The 13,664-nt window shown below is 53.2% G+C and overlaps 1 protein-coding gene across 5 annotated transcripts; it reads left to right on the forward strand.

The window, feature by feature from the left end:
• The first annotated feature begins 923 nt into the window (after window positions 1-923).
• On the forward strand, window positions 924-12,478 carry C5AR2 (complement component 5a receptor 2). 5 transcript variants are annotated; one of them, XM_030297882.1, is made up of 3 exons: window positions 924-1,138; window positions 3,701-4,615; window positions 10,683-12,478. In XM_030297882.1, the coding sequence occupies exons 2-3, from the start codon at window positions 4,592-4,594 to the stop codon at window positions 11,709-11,711; spliced, it is 1,053 nt and encodes a 350-aa protein (XP_030153742.1). In that variant the 5' UTR covers window positions 924-1,138; window positions 3,701-4,591; the 3' UTR covers window positions 11,712-12,478. The 5 variants fall into 5 exon arrangements, with proteins under 5 accessions (XP_030153742.1, XP_030153745.1, XP_030153746.1 ...); XM_030297883.1 differs by lacking the exon at window positions 924-1,138 and adding an exon at window positions 3,512-3,530; XM_030297885.1 differs by lacking the exon at window positions 3,701-4,615.
• Window positions 12,479-13,664: the final 1,186 nt, after the last annotated feature.

A 13,664-nucleotide genomic window follows, 5' to 3' on the forward strand; every position in this document is an offset into this window, starting at 1 on the left:
TATTTATTACATTGTTATATACAATGATATTTCATATATAAAGTATATTCATGCAGTCAATACTATATTTCGCCTAACAATATATCCAAGATATTGCTTTTATAATTTTTTCCCCATTTCCCTCCTGTAACTGTGTGTTTAATTTGAGAGACAGAACGAGCAAGAGTAGAGGAGGCGCGGAGAGAGAGAGAGAGAGAGAGAGAGAGAGAGAGAATCTTAAGCAGGTTGTACGCTCAGTGTGGAGCCTCACGTGGGGCTTAATCCCACGACTCTGGGATCACGACCTGAGTCCAAATCAAGAGTCGGACACGCAACTCACCGAGCCACCCAGGCGCTCCCAACATATTTCTTTTCATTAATTTTTTAAAAATGTTTATTTATCCTTGAGACAATGCGAGAGGCAGAGTGCAAGCCTCGGAGGGGCAGACAGATGGGAGACACAGAATCTGAAGCAGGTTCCAGGCTCTGAGCTGTCGGCACAGAACCCGATGTGTGGCTCCAGCCCGTGAACTGTGGCATCATGACCTGAGCCAAAGTCAGATGCTTAACCCGCTGAGCCACCCAGGCGCCCCAACCGGCCTGTTTTTAAAAGATCGTCCCGTTCGGCACCTGGGTGGTTCGGTCGATTTGGTCGATCGAGCACCGGACTCTGGATTTGGGCTCGGATCATGAGCACGGCCAACCTTCCCCGGGGGTGGGGAGTCGGCTGCAGACGGCGAGGTCTTTCCCTCACTCTGATCTGGGAGGGAGACGTTGTCCCAAGAGCTGGCGCCCCGCAATGGTCTTCTGGAAACACTCGGAGGTCAACGCGTGGGATCCAGGTGGCTTCTCTGAGGTGGTGAGCCGCCCCTCCCAGGAGAAGGAAGTGGGCTGAAGGGCCGTTGCCACATCTGGGGTTTGGGGGGATCTGCTGGCTCAACAAGTTCTGAGGAGGAAGTGGGGGAGAAAGAAAGTGGATGATTGGGTTTGGCTGAGCTGGCTGTGTCCGTCCCCCGCCCCCTGCCTACCACCGCCACCAAGTGCCCCGACACCCACCCACCTATTCGTCAGACCTGGCTCCCCCAGGTCCCCGGGGCAAAGCCTCCTCCCTGCACCTGTGCCGTGTGACCTCCCCGAACACCACACCTCTAACCCCCAGGTAGGTACCGTTCCAGATCAGCAGGGTCTCATAGGAGCACAATGCGAGCCACGCGTGCGATCGTCCGTTTTCCAGCGGCCGGGCAAGAGGCAAGCAAAGCGAAGCAGAGGGAATCAGATACAATTAACTTGGGTGTTATTTATACTTTTAAACGTTTGTTTATGTGTTTTGAGAGAGAGAGACAGAGAGAGAGAGCGCGCGTGCGCTTGTGTGTGAGCGGGGGAGGGGCAGAGAGAGAGGGGGAGAGAGAATTCCGAGCAGGCTCTGTGCTGACAGCAAACTCGGGGCTCGATCCGGTGAACCGTGGGGTCGTGACCTGAGCCGAAATCAAGAGTCAGACACTTACCCGACTGAGCCACTCAGGCTCTGTACTTCTGGAGCTCTATGTGTCTAACGCGCCCAGGTCCTAGGGTGACATTCTACACTCCCGTGATTCAAATAGTCTGTGACTAACACTGTAAGATCCCTTGGGTCAAATAGCCATTCACCCTTTCAGGCTTCTAGAATTTTGTTAGGGTGGGGGCACCTGGCCGGCTCAGTCGGTAGGGCGTGCGACTCTTGATCCCGGGGTTGCGGGTTCGAGCCCCAGGTTGGGGATAGAAATTACTTAAAAAATAGAAGCTTTAAAGAAAATAAGTGAATCTACAAAATGACGTTCGGGTGAACCCTGTGAAGTTGCCAAACTTCATCCCATTGTGGGGTGAGGAGGTGTAATGGCTTATTGTTTATTATTTTAAAAAACTGTAAAATACAAGTCACGAAAAAAGTCACCATTAATGGCATTTAGTACATTCCCAGTGGGGTGCAGCTGTCACCACGATCTGGTTCCGGAACATTCCCGTCACCCCAAAAGACACCCCTCCCTGCCCCCCAGCTCCTGGCAACCACTTACCTGCTTTCTCGTCAGATATTTGTCGGAATACGACCTATTTGCACCCACAACATGGCAATTTCCTATGTCAACTTAACCTTTTTTTTTTTAAGTTTATTTATTTTTGAGAGAGAGAGAGAGAGAGAGAGAGGCAGAAAGAGTGGGAGAGAGAGAGAATCCCAAGCAGGATCCATGGCAGAGCTCGACGCGGGGCTCGGACTCCCAAACCGTGAGATCATGACCTGAGCTGAAATCAAGAGTCTGACGCTTCACCGACGGAGCCACCCAGGCCCCCCTCTCAACTGAACCTTCTAAAGTGTTCTCCTTCGGGGCGCCTGGGTGGCTCCGTCGGTTAAGCATCCGACTTCGGCTCGGGTCACGATCTCACGGTCTGTGAGTTCGAGCCCCGCATCGGGCTCTGTGCTGATGGCTCGGAGCCTGGAGCCTGTTTCCGATTCTGTGTCTCCCTCTCTCTGCCCCTCCCCTGTTCGTGCTCTGTCTCTCTCTCTGTCAAAAATAAATAAAAACATTAAAAAAACTTTAAAGTGTTCTCCTTCTAGATTCCCTGTGTTGAGGGGCTGGGACTTGGCATCTCGTGGGATGGCTGTAAAGGAACCCCACCCCCTGATTGGCCCCTCACTTTTTATAAATCTGTCGTCCCCACCCCCTCATCCCTCGCCCCTGGCCTCTGCAGCCTGTAGAGACACTGTCCTCAATCCACCGCATCCCCCAGGCCCCCAACGCCAGGGACACCGGAAAACCCCGGCCTCCCAGAATCTGAGAAACGTGCACCCCGAGACTCAGGGGCTGAGTTTTATGAAGATCTAACGATTTGAGCAGTTTTAGCCCAATCTGTAAACTCCGGATGAGACTGAGGACGGACAGTCCCCGGGTCTTTTCGGACCAGGACGGGTTCCCATAGGGTGTGGGAGATGAAGGGGTCTCCCGGAGCAAGGCAGGGACGGAGGGGACAATTGTCTCCTCGGGAAGGTCTGGGGCCATGACAAGGTTTAGCCAAGACGCGGTCACCCAGGGAGGGGCCAGGAGACGCCCCAAGTCGTTCGCGCAGTGAGTTCCATCCAGTTTGTTGACTCAGAACAACTTCCTCTAACAACATGATTTTACTCTCTACACAACAGCAAAAGAAACATTGTAAATACGTCCCCTCAGCCCCTGAAGCACACACAGAGAGAAGTACAAACACAGAAAACTGCTGAATAGGGGCTCTGGGATCGGAGAGTCACTTCCTCTTGCTAAGCCTGTGTTCTTTTTTTTTTTTTTGGTCATGTTTACTTACTTTTGAGAGAGAGAGAGAGAGAGAGAGAGAGACAGAGCGTGAGGGGGGTTGGAACGGGGAGAGAAGGAGACGCAGAATCCGAAGCAGGCTCCAGGCTCCGAGCTGTCAGCCCAGAGCCCGACGCGGGGCTCGAACCCACGAACCGTGAGATCATGACCTGAGCCCAAGTCAGACGCTTAACCGACAGAGCCACCCGGGTGCCCCAAAGCCTGCGTTCTTAAAATGTAAATTTTAAGAGTTTCTGTTACAGTCTTTCTGCTGTGGATTTAGCACAGGGGAAGCCACCTCTGACGTGCCGGGCACTGTCGGATTCGTATGTGTGTTTTAAATCTCTTTACCGTTTTTTTTGTTTTTTTGTTTTTTTGTTTTTTTGTTTTTTCCCTGCTTTCTGCAGAATGTCCACTGCACAGGAGAGGAAACTGAGGCTCAGAGAGGCGGAGACCCCTCTCCCCCACCCAAACTCCTCAGCGGGGGACCTGAAATATGAGTCCTTCTGGTTCTCACGCCCACGTTCTCAGCCTCTGCGGCTGTGCTGGGAGGGAGGTTAAGGACCGTGCGGTCAACATCTTCCCATTCTAAAGACGGAAAACTGAGGCTCACAGGAGGGATAGGATTTGTTTGCATTTTGTCGGCTCTGAGTCCTCAGGCCCTGTGTTTGGTGGCCTTGGGCTTTTTGTGGGGACCGTGACCCTGAGCCGTCTCCCTCAGCGCGCACGGAAGGCGGGAGGCGTGTTTATCTGCCCTTGGGGCTCTGCGGAGGGAAGAGAGAGAGGGGCTGGGCACACGGTTGGAGGCTGGGAGGCAGGGAGAGGGCAGTGAGCGCTTGGTGAGGGTGACCTCAGAGGGTCCCATGGGAGAGTGAGTCTAGGCCCAGATTCCCGCCCCCCCAGGTCTTGAAGGTCAAACCACACGCAGGTGTGGCTTCCAGGAATCCGTGACTGGTGACATTGATCCTGGGGTTGGTGACACGGGGTCAGCCCTCCACCCACCCGAGCCCTCTCCGGCCTCATGCGCTGCCCGGTAATTTGGGGATATGTGAGTCACGGGAAGAGTACAAGACAAACACACCCCGGGGAGTAGGACAAGGCCACTCCTGTTTTTCCTGGCTGTGGAGATCTGCTGGTGCCCGTGATTCGGCGGTGCCCGGCGGCATCCCGTGGGAGCCCTCGGCCAAGGGGACGGGCTTCCAGGAATCCCCCCCGGCTGCCAGACGCCCGGAGAGACCTCAGACCTCCCGGGTCCCGGCTGTGAGCCCGGCTCGTGCTTCAAGTGGCATTGGGTCAAGATGAGGGTCCTCTTACAAGAGACGGTAAGAATGGAGGGAAGGGAGGAAGGGAGGCATCGCACCAGCTTGGCCTTTCAGACGAATGATTGTCAGAAGCTGGGAATCAGTCCTGGAACTTGAGAGATGGACCCCTCTCACCATTCCATTGCGATTCCAGACCCTGGGAATTTACGCGGGCAGCCAGGCAGAAAAGCTTGGGGCAAAGGACCCACATAGCCCTCCCACCCAGGTGGAGGTCAGTCTTCAACCTCCAGGATCTCAGGCAGTTTCTGGAGACCCCAGCAAATGGCAACGTGTCCCGTGACCTAGCCCTTCGACTCAGTCATCCCACTTCTTAAGACTTTGACTTTATTTTCATGTGTAACACACACACACAAAAGTGGGCACGTCAGAACCAGGAAACTCAGCGTTATCTCCATGAGCCGAGCTTGCACAGGCAGTGAGCACCCCGGTCAAGAAATAGCACAATCCACGGGGCGCCTGGGTGGCTCAGTCAGTCGGTTAAGCGTCCGACTTCGGCTCAGGTCATGATCTCGCGGTCCGTGAGTTCGAGCCCCGCGTCGGGCTCTGTGCTGACAGCTCAGAGCCCGGAGCCTGTTTCAGATTCTGTGTCTCCCTCTCACTGACCCTCCCCCGTTCATGCTCTGTCTCTGTCTCAAAAATAAATAAACGTTAAAAAAAAAAAATTTAAGAAATAGCACAGTCCAGGGGCGCCTGGGTGGCTCAGTCGGTTGAGCGTCAGAATCTCGATCTCGGCTCAGGCGGTGATCTCCCCGTTTGTGAGATCGAGCCCGGCGTTGGGCTCCTCGCCGAGCGTGAAGCCTGCTTAAGATTCTCTCTCCCTCTCTCTCTCTACCTCTCCCCGCTCTCAAGATTAAAAAAAAATTTTTTTAAGGTTTATTTATTTATTTGGAGACAGACAGAGACAACGTGAGCGGGAAAGCGGCAGAGGGAGAAGGAGACAGAGAATCCCAAGCAGGTTTCGTGCGGTCAGCACAGAGCCCGATACGGGGCTCGAACTCACAAAAACGCAAGATCGTGACCTGAGCCGACACCAAGAGTCGGACGCTTCACCGACTGAGCTACCCAGACGCCCCTCAACATACATAAATATTAAAAATAAAAAAAGGAATAGCACAACCCTGGTCCCAAAGTGCCCTCCCATTCCCCCAGTCACTAACCCCCCCAGAGAATTCTTCTGCTCGTTTTTGTTTTTTTTTTTGTTTTTTAAATTTTTAACGTTTATTTACTTTTGAGACAGAGAGAGACAGAGCATGAATGGGGGAGGGTCAGAGAGAGAGAGGGAGACACAGAATCTGAAACGGGCTCCAGGCTCTGAGCCGTCAGCACAGAGCCCGATGCGGGGCTCGAACTCACGAACCGCGAGATCGTGACCTGCGCCGAAGTCGGACGCTTAACCGACTGACTGAGCCACCCAGGCGCCCCTCTTCTGCTCGTTTTTGAACTTGATGAGAATGATACTACTCAGTCAACCCTCCTGCGTGTCTGTCTGGATCTCTCCCCTCAGCAGTGTATATATGAGATCTATCCACCTTCGCGTGTGTGGTTTGCTTATTCTCATTGTTGTAGAACATTCCACCGCAGGAATGTACCCTGCTCTGTTTATTCGTTCCCCTGTGGGTGACTATTTGGGTGGTTTCCCAACAAGGGCTGCTGTGAAAGTGACTCTTCTGGCAAAGGTCTTTTGATGAGCATATGTATGCTTCTCTGGGAGGTGGCGGTGAGGTATCCCATGTTGGGTTCAAGTCCATTCTGCTCCACGGTTCCCCCGGGCCCCAGGGGTTCCAACACGACAGGCTGATTTACAGACACACATGTGCCAAGAGCACTCACACGGGTGCTTGGGATCTCAAGGAACCGAAAGAAGCCGAAGTCACCCGTTTGTTTCTCGGTGCCTCAGTTTCCCTCTTCATTCTTTTACTCGCCAAACATCCCCTAAGCACCCGCTGCGGGCCGGGTGCCCTTCTAGATGCCGGGGACACAGTGGAGCCAGAAGTAGCCAACAGTTTGGGAAATGGGGCATAACAATGGCACGTACCTCATAGCGTTGTCTTAAGGGTTATGCCTGGTACATAGTAGGTGCTCAATAAATATCATCTGCTCTCTTCATTGTTGTAAAGCAATAATAATAGTTATTTTGGTAATTATGTTTTACATGTAGATATAGTTATATGAATATAGTTTATTGCACAAAAGGTGATAAAATAATTAAGCTGCCCGTGACCATCATTAAAACTGTCCTTTATTGGGGCGCCTGGATGGCTCCGTTGGTGAAGCGTCCGACTCTTGGTTTCAGCTCAGGTCATGATCTCGCGGCTTTGCTGGTAGCGCAGAGCCCGCTTTTGATTCTCTCTCTTTCTCTCTGCCCCTCCCCTGCTCACGCTGTCTCTCTCTCAAATAAACTTAAAAAAAATTTTTTTTTTCAGCGTCCTTTATTTAGTCTAAGGCTGGTTAATGAGCACGACCCGTCCAGCCAGGGGGCCGATTCTGAACCGTAAGAAAAGGGTGGATGTGTGTGCAGATAGGGAAACAGATCGAAAACACGTCGCGTGGAAAGGGCTAAGAGATGACCCAGGGGGTGCTGGAATGTTCCATCCCTGTCTGACATCTGAAAAGGGAAATACCACGGACTGGTTGAGCTGCCAACACGCGGAATGCTTTCCAGACTTTAACCAGTAAAAGCTGGGCAGGGCGGGGGTCTTAGGGTGGGAGAGAGGGTACGTGTAGCAGCAGCTGACACATGTCATGTGGTCACTGTGGACCAGGCACTGGGTTCGGCTTGTCACCCCGATTCACTTACTGAATGCTCGCGACACCTCTAAGGGAGGAATATCATTATCCTCGTATCGCAGACGGGGAAGCTGAGGAACAGAGAGGTTCAGTGACCCGCCCAAGGCCACGCGGCTGGTGAGGGTTTGAATTTAAAATTTTTTTTAATTTTTTTTTTTTTTTTTGAGACAGAGAGAGACAGAGCATGAGCAGGGGAGGGGCAGAGAGAGAGGGAGACACAGAATCGGAAGCAGGCTCCAGGCTCCGAGCCATCAGCCCAGAGCCCGACGCGGGGCTCGAATCCACGGACAGCAAGATCATAACCTGAACCGGGGTCGGATGCTTAACCGACTGAGCCACCCAGGCGCCCCTGAATTTTTTTTTTTTAATTTTTTTTTTTCAACGTTTATTTATTTTTGGGACAGAGAGAGACAGAGCATGAACAGGGGAGGGGCAGAGAGAGAGGGAGACACAGAACCGGAAACAGGCTCCAGGCTCCGAGCCATCAGCCCAGAGCCTGACGCGGGGCTCGAACTCCCGGACCGCGAGATCGTGACCTGGCTGAAGTCGGACGCTTAACCGACTGCGCCACCCAGGCGCCCCATTTTTTAAAGCCTACACACACACACACACACACACGCGCACACACACACACATACAAAGTGGCCAGGCCTCTTAGCAGCTAGTTGGCAGCTAGTTGGCGGGGTGGAGGGGGCAGAAGGTGTCCCAACTTCCCCTCTTCTCTTCCTGTTGTGTCAATGCCAGATAGAGCTCTGGGTAGGGCCAACCAGCCCATGAAGAGTCAGCAGAGAGCCACAGGGTCAGGTCTGACATTATGGGGGATCGTCTACGGTCTACCTGAGCCCTTTGTCTGTGCCACGTGATTTACACACACCAACTCCTCAAGGCCTCCTTCCCCTCCGCCCCAAACCGATGAGGTAGGTCCACCTCCGTGACTCATTTCTCAGATGAGGAAACCGAGAGAGAGCCAACTGAAACTCAGTTACAGACAGAGCCCAGGTCTGCTCCGGGCCACGGGCTGTCCTGCCTTCTGAATCTAAGATTTCAGGGTGAATATATTCCAGGGCCCGGAGGTCCGGGGTGGGGCCAACCCAGTTCAAAACTCGGCTCTGTTACTTGTTTAGCTGGATGGTCTTAGGGAGGTTATTTCTCTGTGCCTGTTTTCTCGTCTGCAGAATGGGTGCAATAACAGTGTTAGAATCAGAGGGTTGTTATAGGGATCGAATGATTCACTGTGCCTTGAACGTGACCGGCCATGTTCTTACCTCAGGGCCTTTGCACTGGCTGTTCCCTCTGCCTGGAACTCTCTTCTCTCAGATCCCCACACGGCTCATCCCTCTCGCCTCCTTTATGGCTTTGTTCAAATGTCACCTTCTCAGAGAGGCCGTCTTTGACCACTTATTTAAAATTCCCTGTGTGATTTTTCTTTTTCTTTTTTTTTTTTTTTTTTTTGCCATAGCATTTATCACCTTCTAAGATACTGTATTTTGCTTCTTTTTTTTTTAATTTTTTTTAACGTTTATTTATTTATTTATTTATTTATTTATTATTATTTTTTTTTATTTATTTTTGGGACAGAGAGAGACAGAGCATGAACGGGGGAGGGGCAGAGAGAGAGGGAGACACAGAATCTGAAACAGGCTCCAGGCTCTGAGCCATCAGCCCAGAGCCCGACGCGGGGCTCGAACTCACAGACTGCGAGATCGTGACCTGGCTGAAGTCGGACGCTCAACCGACTGCGCCACCCAGGCGCCCATACCGTTTATTTATTTTTGAGACAGAGAGAGACAGAGCATGAACGGGGGAGGGGCAGAGAGAGAGGGAGACACAGAATCGGAAGCAGGCTCCAGGCTCCGAGCCATCAGCCCCAGAGCCCGACGCGGGGCTCGAACTCACAGACCATGAGATGGTGACCTGAGTTGAAGTCGGACACTTAACTGACTGAGCCACCCAGGCGCCCCTGTATTTTGCTTCTTTATTCCTTGTGTGACTTATTCCTTCCTCGTCTGCCTCCATCCGCCTAGAATGTCACCCCGTTGTGTATTCAGTGCCTGGAACAGACAGGGTACTCAGGTGCTAACTTGAATGAATGAATGAATGAATGAATCTCCTAATGGAGAATTCGAGATTTTATTTTTCCTGTTTTCCTGACACTATCATGACTTTACAAAATTGCGTTTAGTAGGGGGCATCTGGGTGGCTCAGTCGGTTGAGCGTCTGACTTCGGCTCAGGTCACGGTCTCGCGGTTCGTGAGTTCGAGCCCCACGTCGGGCTCACTGCTGTCAGCGCGGAGCCTGCTTCGGATCCTCTGTCCCCCTCTCTCTGCCCCTCCCCTGCTTCCTCTCTCCCTCAAAAAATAAATAAGACACACTTTTTTAAAATTTTATTTATTTTTGAGACAGAGAGAGACAGAGTATGAGTGGGGGAAGGGCAGAGAGAGAGGGAGACACCGAATCCGAAGCAGGCTCCAGGCTCTGAGCTGTCAGCACAGAACCTGACGCGGGGCTTGAACCCATGAACCGCGAGATCATGACCTGAGCTGATGTCAGACACTCAACCGACTGAGCCCCCCCAGGCGCCCCCATAGAGGACATTTCCATGAACACACAGCGCTGCTCTGGAAATTCCAAATAATAATTGGCTAGGGTCCTACTATACTATTTGGGGATTCCAAAAATTTTATCACGATCATTTTTTTATATAAAAATATTTTTTTAATGTTTATTTATTTTTGAGAGACAGAGGCAGAGCACGAGCGGGGGAGGGGCGGAGAGAGAGAAAGAGAGGGAGACACAGAATCCGAAGCAGGCTCCAGGCTCCGAGCTGTCCGCACGCAGCCCCACGCTGGGCTCGAACTCACGAACCATGAGATCACGACCTGAGCTGAGATCAAGAGTCTGTCGGTTCACCCCCTAGGCCACCCAGGCGCCCCGATCGTGATCATGTCGAGACACTGTAGCGTTCCGGAATTCCCAGATGCTAAGAGGCCTGGGTTCTAACACTGCGACATTCTAGAATTCCCTCATGCTCTGGAGCTAGTTCTGGAATTCCAGGATTCCAACGGGGGGGAGGGGGGGGGCGGGCGTGCTGACGTGGCATCGTCCTCGAAGTCCAAGTCGCTCCCCAGCTAGTCGCAAGACCGGAACGCGCTGCGGTTCGGAGGCCGTCACAGCGTCTAGTCTCCAAGCCGCTAATGGGGCTCCCACCCCCTAGGATTCGGGGGACCCGAGGGGGGTGGGGGCTTCCTCCTCACTTTCCACGCCTTTCTCCCCGGTTCAGGTGTCTGGGGCCTGGATGGAGAACACGTCGGTCAGCTACGAGTACGGGGATTACGACGGGATTCCGGACCTCCCCGTGGACTGCATGGACGGCACCTGTGCCTCCAGCGACCCGCTGGGCGCCGCCCCGTTCCTGGTCTACGGGGCGGTCTTCCTGCTGGGCGTGCCGGGCAATGCCGTGGTGGCCTGGGTGTCCAGGAAAGAGGCCCGCCACCGGGTCGGTGCCAGCTGGTTCCTCCACCTGGCCGTGGCGGATCTGCTCTGCTGTTTGTCGCTCCCCATGCTGGCGGTGCCCCTCGCCCGCCGGGGCCACTGGCCGTACGGGGCGGTGGGCTGTCGGGCCCTGTCCTCGGCCATCCTGCTGTCTATGTACGCCAGCGTGCTCCTCCTGGCCGCTCTCAGCGCGGACCTCTGCCTGCTGGCCCTCAGGCCCGGCTGGGGGGCCGCCGCGGGGCGGGCTCGTAGGGTGCAGGCAGCCCGCGCGGTCGCCTGGACGGTGGCCCTGTTGCTCACCGTGCCTTCGGCCATCTATCGCCGGCTGCACCAGGAGCATTTCCCTCGACGCCTGGAATGTGTAGTGGACTATGGTGGGTCCGCCGCGGTCGAGAACACCGTGACTGCCACCCGCTTCGTCTTCGGCTTCCTGGGCCCCCTGGCGGTCGTGGCCGGCTGCCACGGTGCCCTCCTGTGCCGCGCGGCCCGACGCCGCTGGCCACTGGGCACGGCTGTCGTGGTGGGCTTCTTTGTGTGCTGGGCCCCCTACCACGTGCTGGGGCTGGTGCTCGCCGTGGCCGCCCCGCACTCCGCGCTCCTGGCCCGGGCCCTGCGGGCCGAACCCCTGGTCACCGGCCTGGCTCTGGCTCACAGCTGCCTCAACCCCATGCTCTTCCTGTATTTCGGGAGGACGCAACTGCGCAGGTCACTGCCGGCCGCGTGTCACTGGGCCCTGAAGGAGACGCAGAGCAAGGATGAAAGCGTGGTCAGCAAGAACTCCACCAGCCACGACCTCGTGGCGGAGATGGAGGTGTAGGCTAGAAGGAAACTGGTTTGTGTTCTTCTGTCCGATTTTGCAAATCCGGCTTCAGGCACGGCTGGATCCAGGGGCTCGATGATATCATCACTGATTTCTCTATCCATTCAACATCCTTTCATTATGCACCTGCTGTGTGTAAGGCCCTATTATAGGCACTGAGGAAGTGGCAGTGACCAAAACAGACACAGACCCCTGCCCTCGGGGAGCTGGCATTCTAGTGGACGAAGACCGACAGAAAGCAAGACAATATTCTCGTGGACGAAGACCGACAGAAAGCAAAGGAAAAGTGAATATGGAATACATCAAGTGGTGATAAGTGTTAAGAAATCTAAAGGGGATGAAAAGGGCTGAGTGAGGCAGGGATATAGATCAGTCAGGCAAGGCTCATCGGGTAAGGTGATATTTTAGCCGAGACCCGAGGAAGGGAGGGAGAGGTCATGCTTAAAGTATGTTAAACACGGGGCTCAGTAAGTACAAAGGCCCTGAGGCACAATGTGCTTGGCATATTCCAGGAAGAGTGAAAAGGCCAGTGTGGAGGGAGCAAGAGGGAAAGTGGGGTGAGAAAGGGAGAGAGATAGTGGGGGGCCAGATTTGAAAGCCTCTCAGGCCATAGCAAGTGTCTGGAGATCCATGGGAGTGTTCTGAGCTACTCTTATCAGTTAAAATACACAAGACCCAGTAAATTTGAGTTTCAGGTAAATAACAAGGAAAAGGTTTAAAAATTTTTTTATTTTAATATTTTATTTATTCTTGAGAGAGAGAGAGAGAGAGAGAATGAGTGAAGGAGGGGCAGAGCAAGAGAGGGACACAGAATCCAAAGCAGGCTCCAAGCTCTGAGCTGTCAGCACAGAGCCCGACATGGGGCTCGAACTCACAAGCCATGAGATCATGACCTGAGCCGAAACCAAGAGCCAGATCCTCGACCGACTGGGCCACCCAGGCATCCCTGTAATTTTTTTTTTTTCTAATCTACATCAGGCGACCCTTTTCTGAGCAGAAAGAGGTCTTGATCTGACTTAGATTTTAATAGGGTCCTTCTAGTTGCTGGTGGAGACGAGTCTATGGGGGTGGGGGGAAGGGACACGAGGAGCCATTGCAACAGCAAAGAGACTACTGCAATAGTCTGAGCAAAAAGTGATGGTGACTCGAGTCAGGGTAAGAGCAGAGGTAGTGAGAAGGTGACAGATTATGGGTGTATTTTGAAGGAAAGCCTACGTCCTCGCTCCTTAGCTTGGTATTTGAGGCTTCTCTCCACTACTGGACACGTTTATATTCTAGTATATTCTTGTAGCAGACAGAATCATGGCCCCTAATGAGGTCCACATCCTAATCCCCTGAGCCTGTGACTATGTGACCTACCGTGGCAAAGGGAACTTTGCAGATGTGATTAAGGATCTTGGGGGTGGGGAGAGTATCTTAGATGATCTGCATGGGCCCAAGGGAATCACAAGGGTCCTTATCAGTCAGAGTCAGTGGCAAATGTAACAACAGAAGCAGATGTGAGCGACTGGAGACAGAATGCGGCCCCAGAAGGGGCTTACCGACACCTTGATTTGAGACTTCCGACCCCCAAAACTTACAGAATAAATTTGCATTGTTTTAAGTCACTACGTTTGTGGTTACTTCTTAATTGGCAGCCACAGGAAACTCACACGGATCCTCTGAGCTGGATTAGCTCATGCTTCTGGGCCATTTCCCCAAGCTGCTGCCGTTGCCCAGAATGCCCTTTGGATCTGTGCTGCCCAATCTTACTCAAATTCAAATGAATTCAAATGCAACATTTAGTTTCTCAGTTGCACTAGCTTCGATAGATAGCCACGTGTCGCTGGTGGCTACCATATCGGGTCGTGCAGATATAGAACCCTTCCACCACTGCAGAAAGTTCTATTGGGAAGGGCCCCTGGAGAATCTCACCTGCTCACATCTTTTACGTCACATAGTAGTGGCACC

Source organism: Lynx canadensis, chromosome E2 (genome assembly GCF_007474595.2).
Source record: "Lynx canadensis isolate LIC74 chromosome E2, mLynCan4.pri.v2, whole genome shotgun sequence".
NCBI classification, from domain to species: Eukaryota; Metazoa; Chordata; class Mammalia; order Carnivora; family Felidae; genus Lynx; species Lynx canadensis.

Bases quoted from the DNA above. Each gene is read 5' to 3' on its own strand.
- C5AR2 (XM_030297882.1), top strand. From the start codon at position 4,592: ATGAGGGTCCTCTTACAAGAGACG. The intron at 4,616-10,682 runs GTAAGAATGGAG...TCCCCGGTTCAG, and splicing joins GGGTCCTCTTACAAGAGACG to GTGTCTGGGGCCTGGATGGA.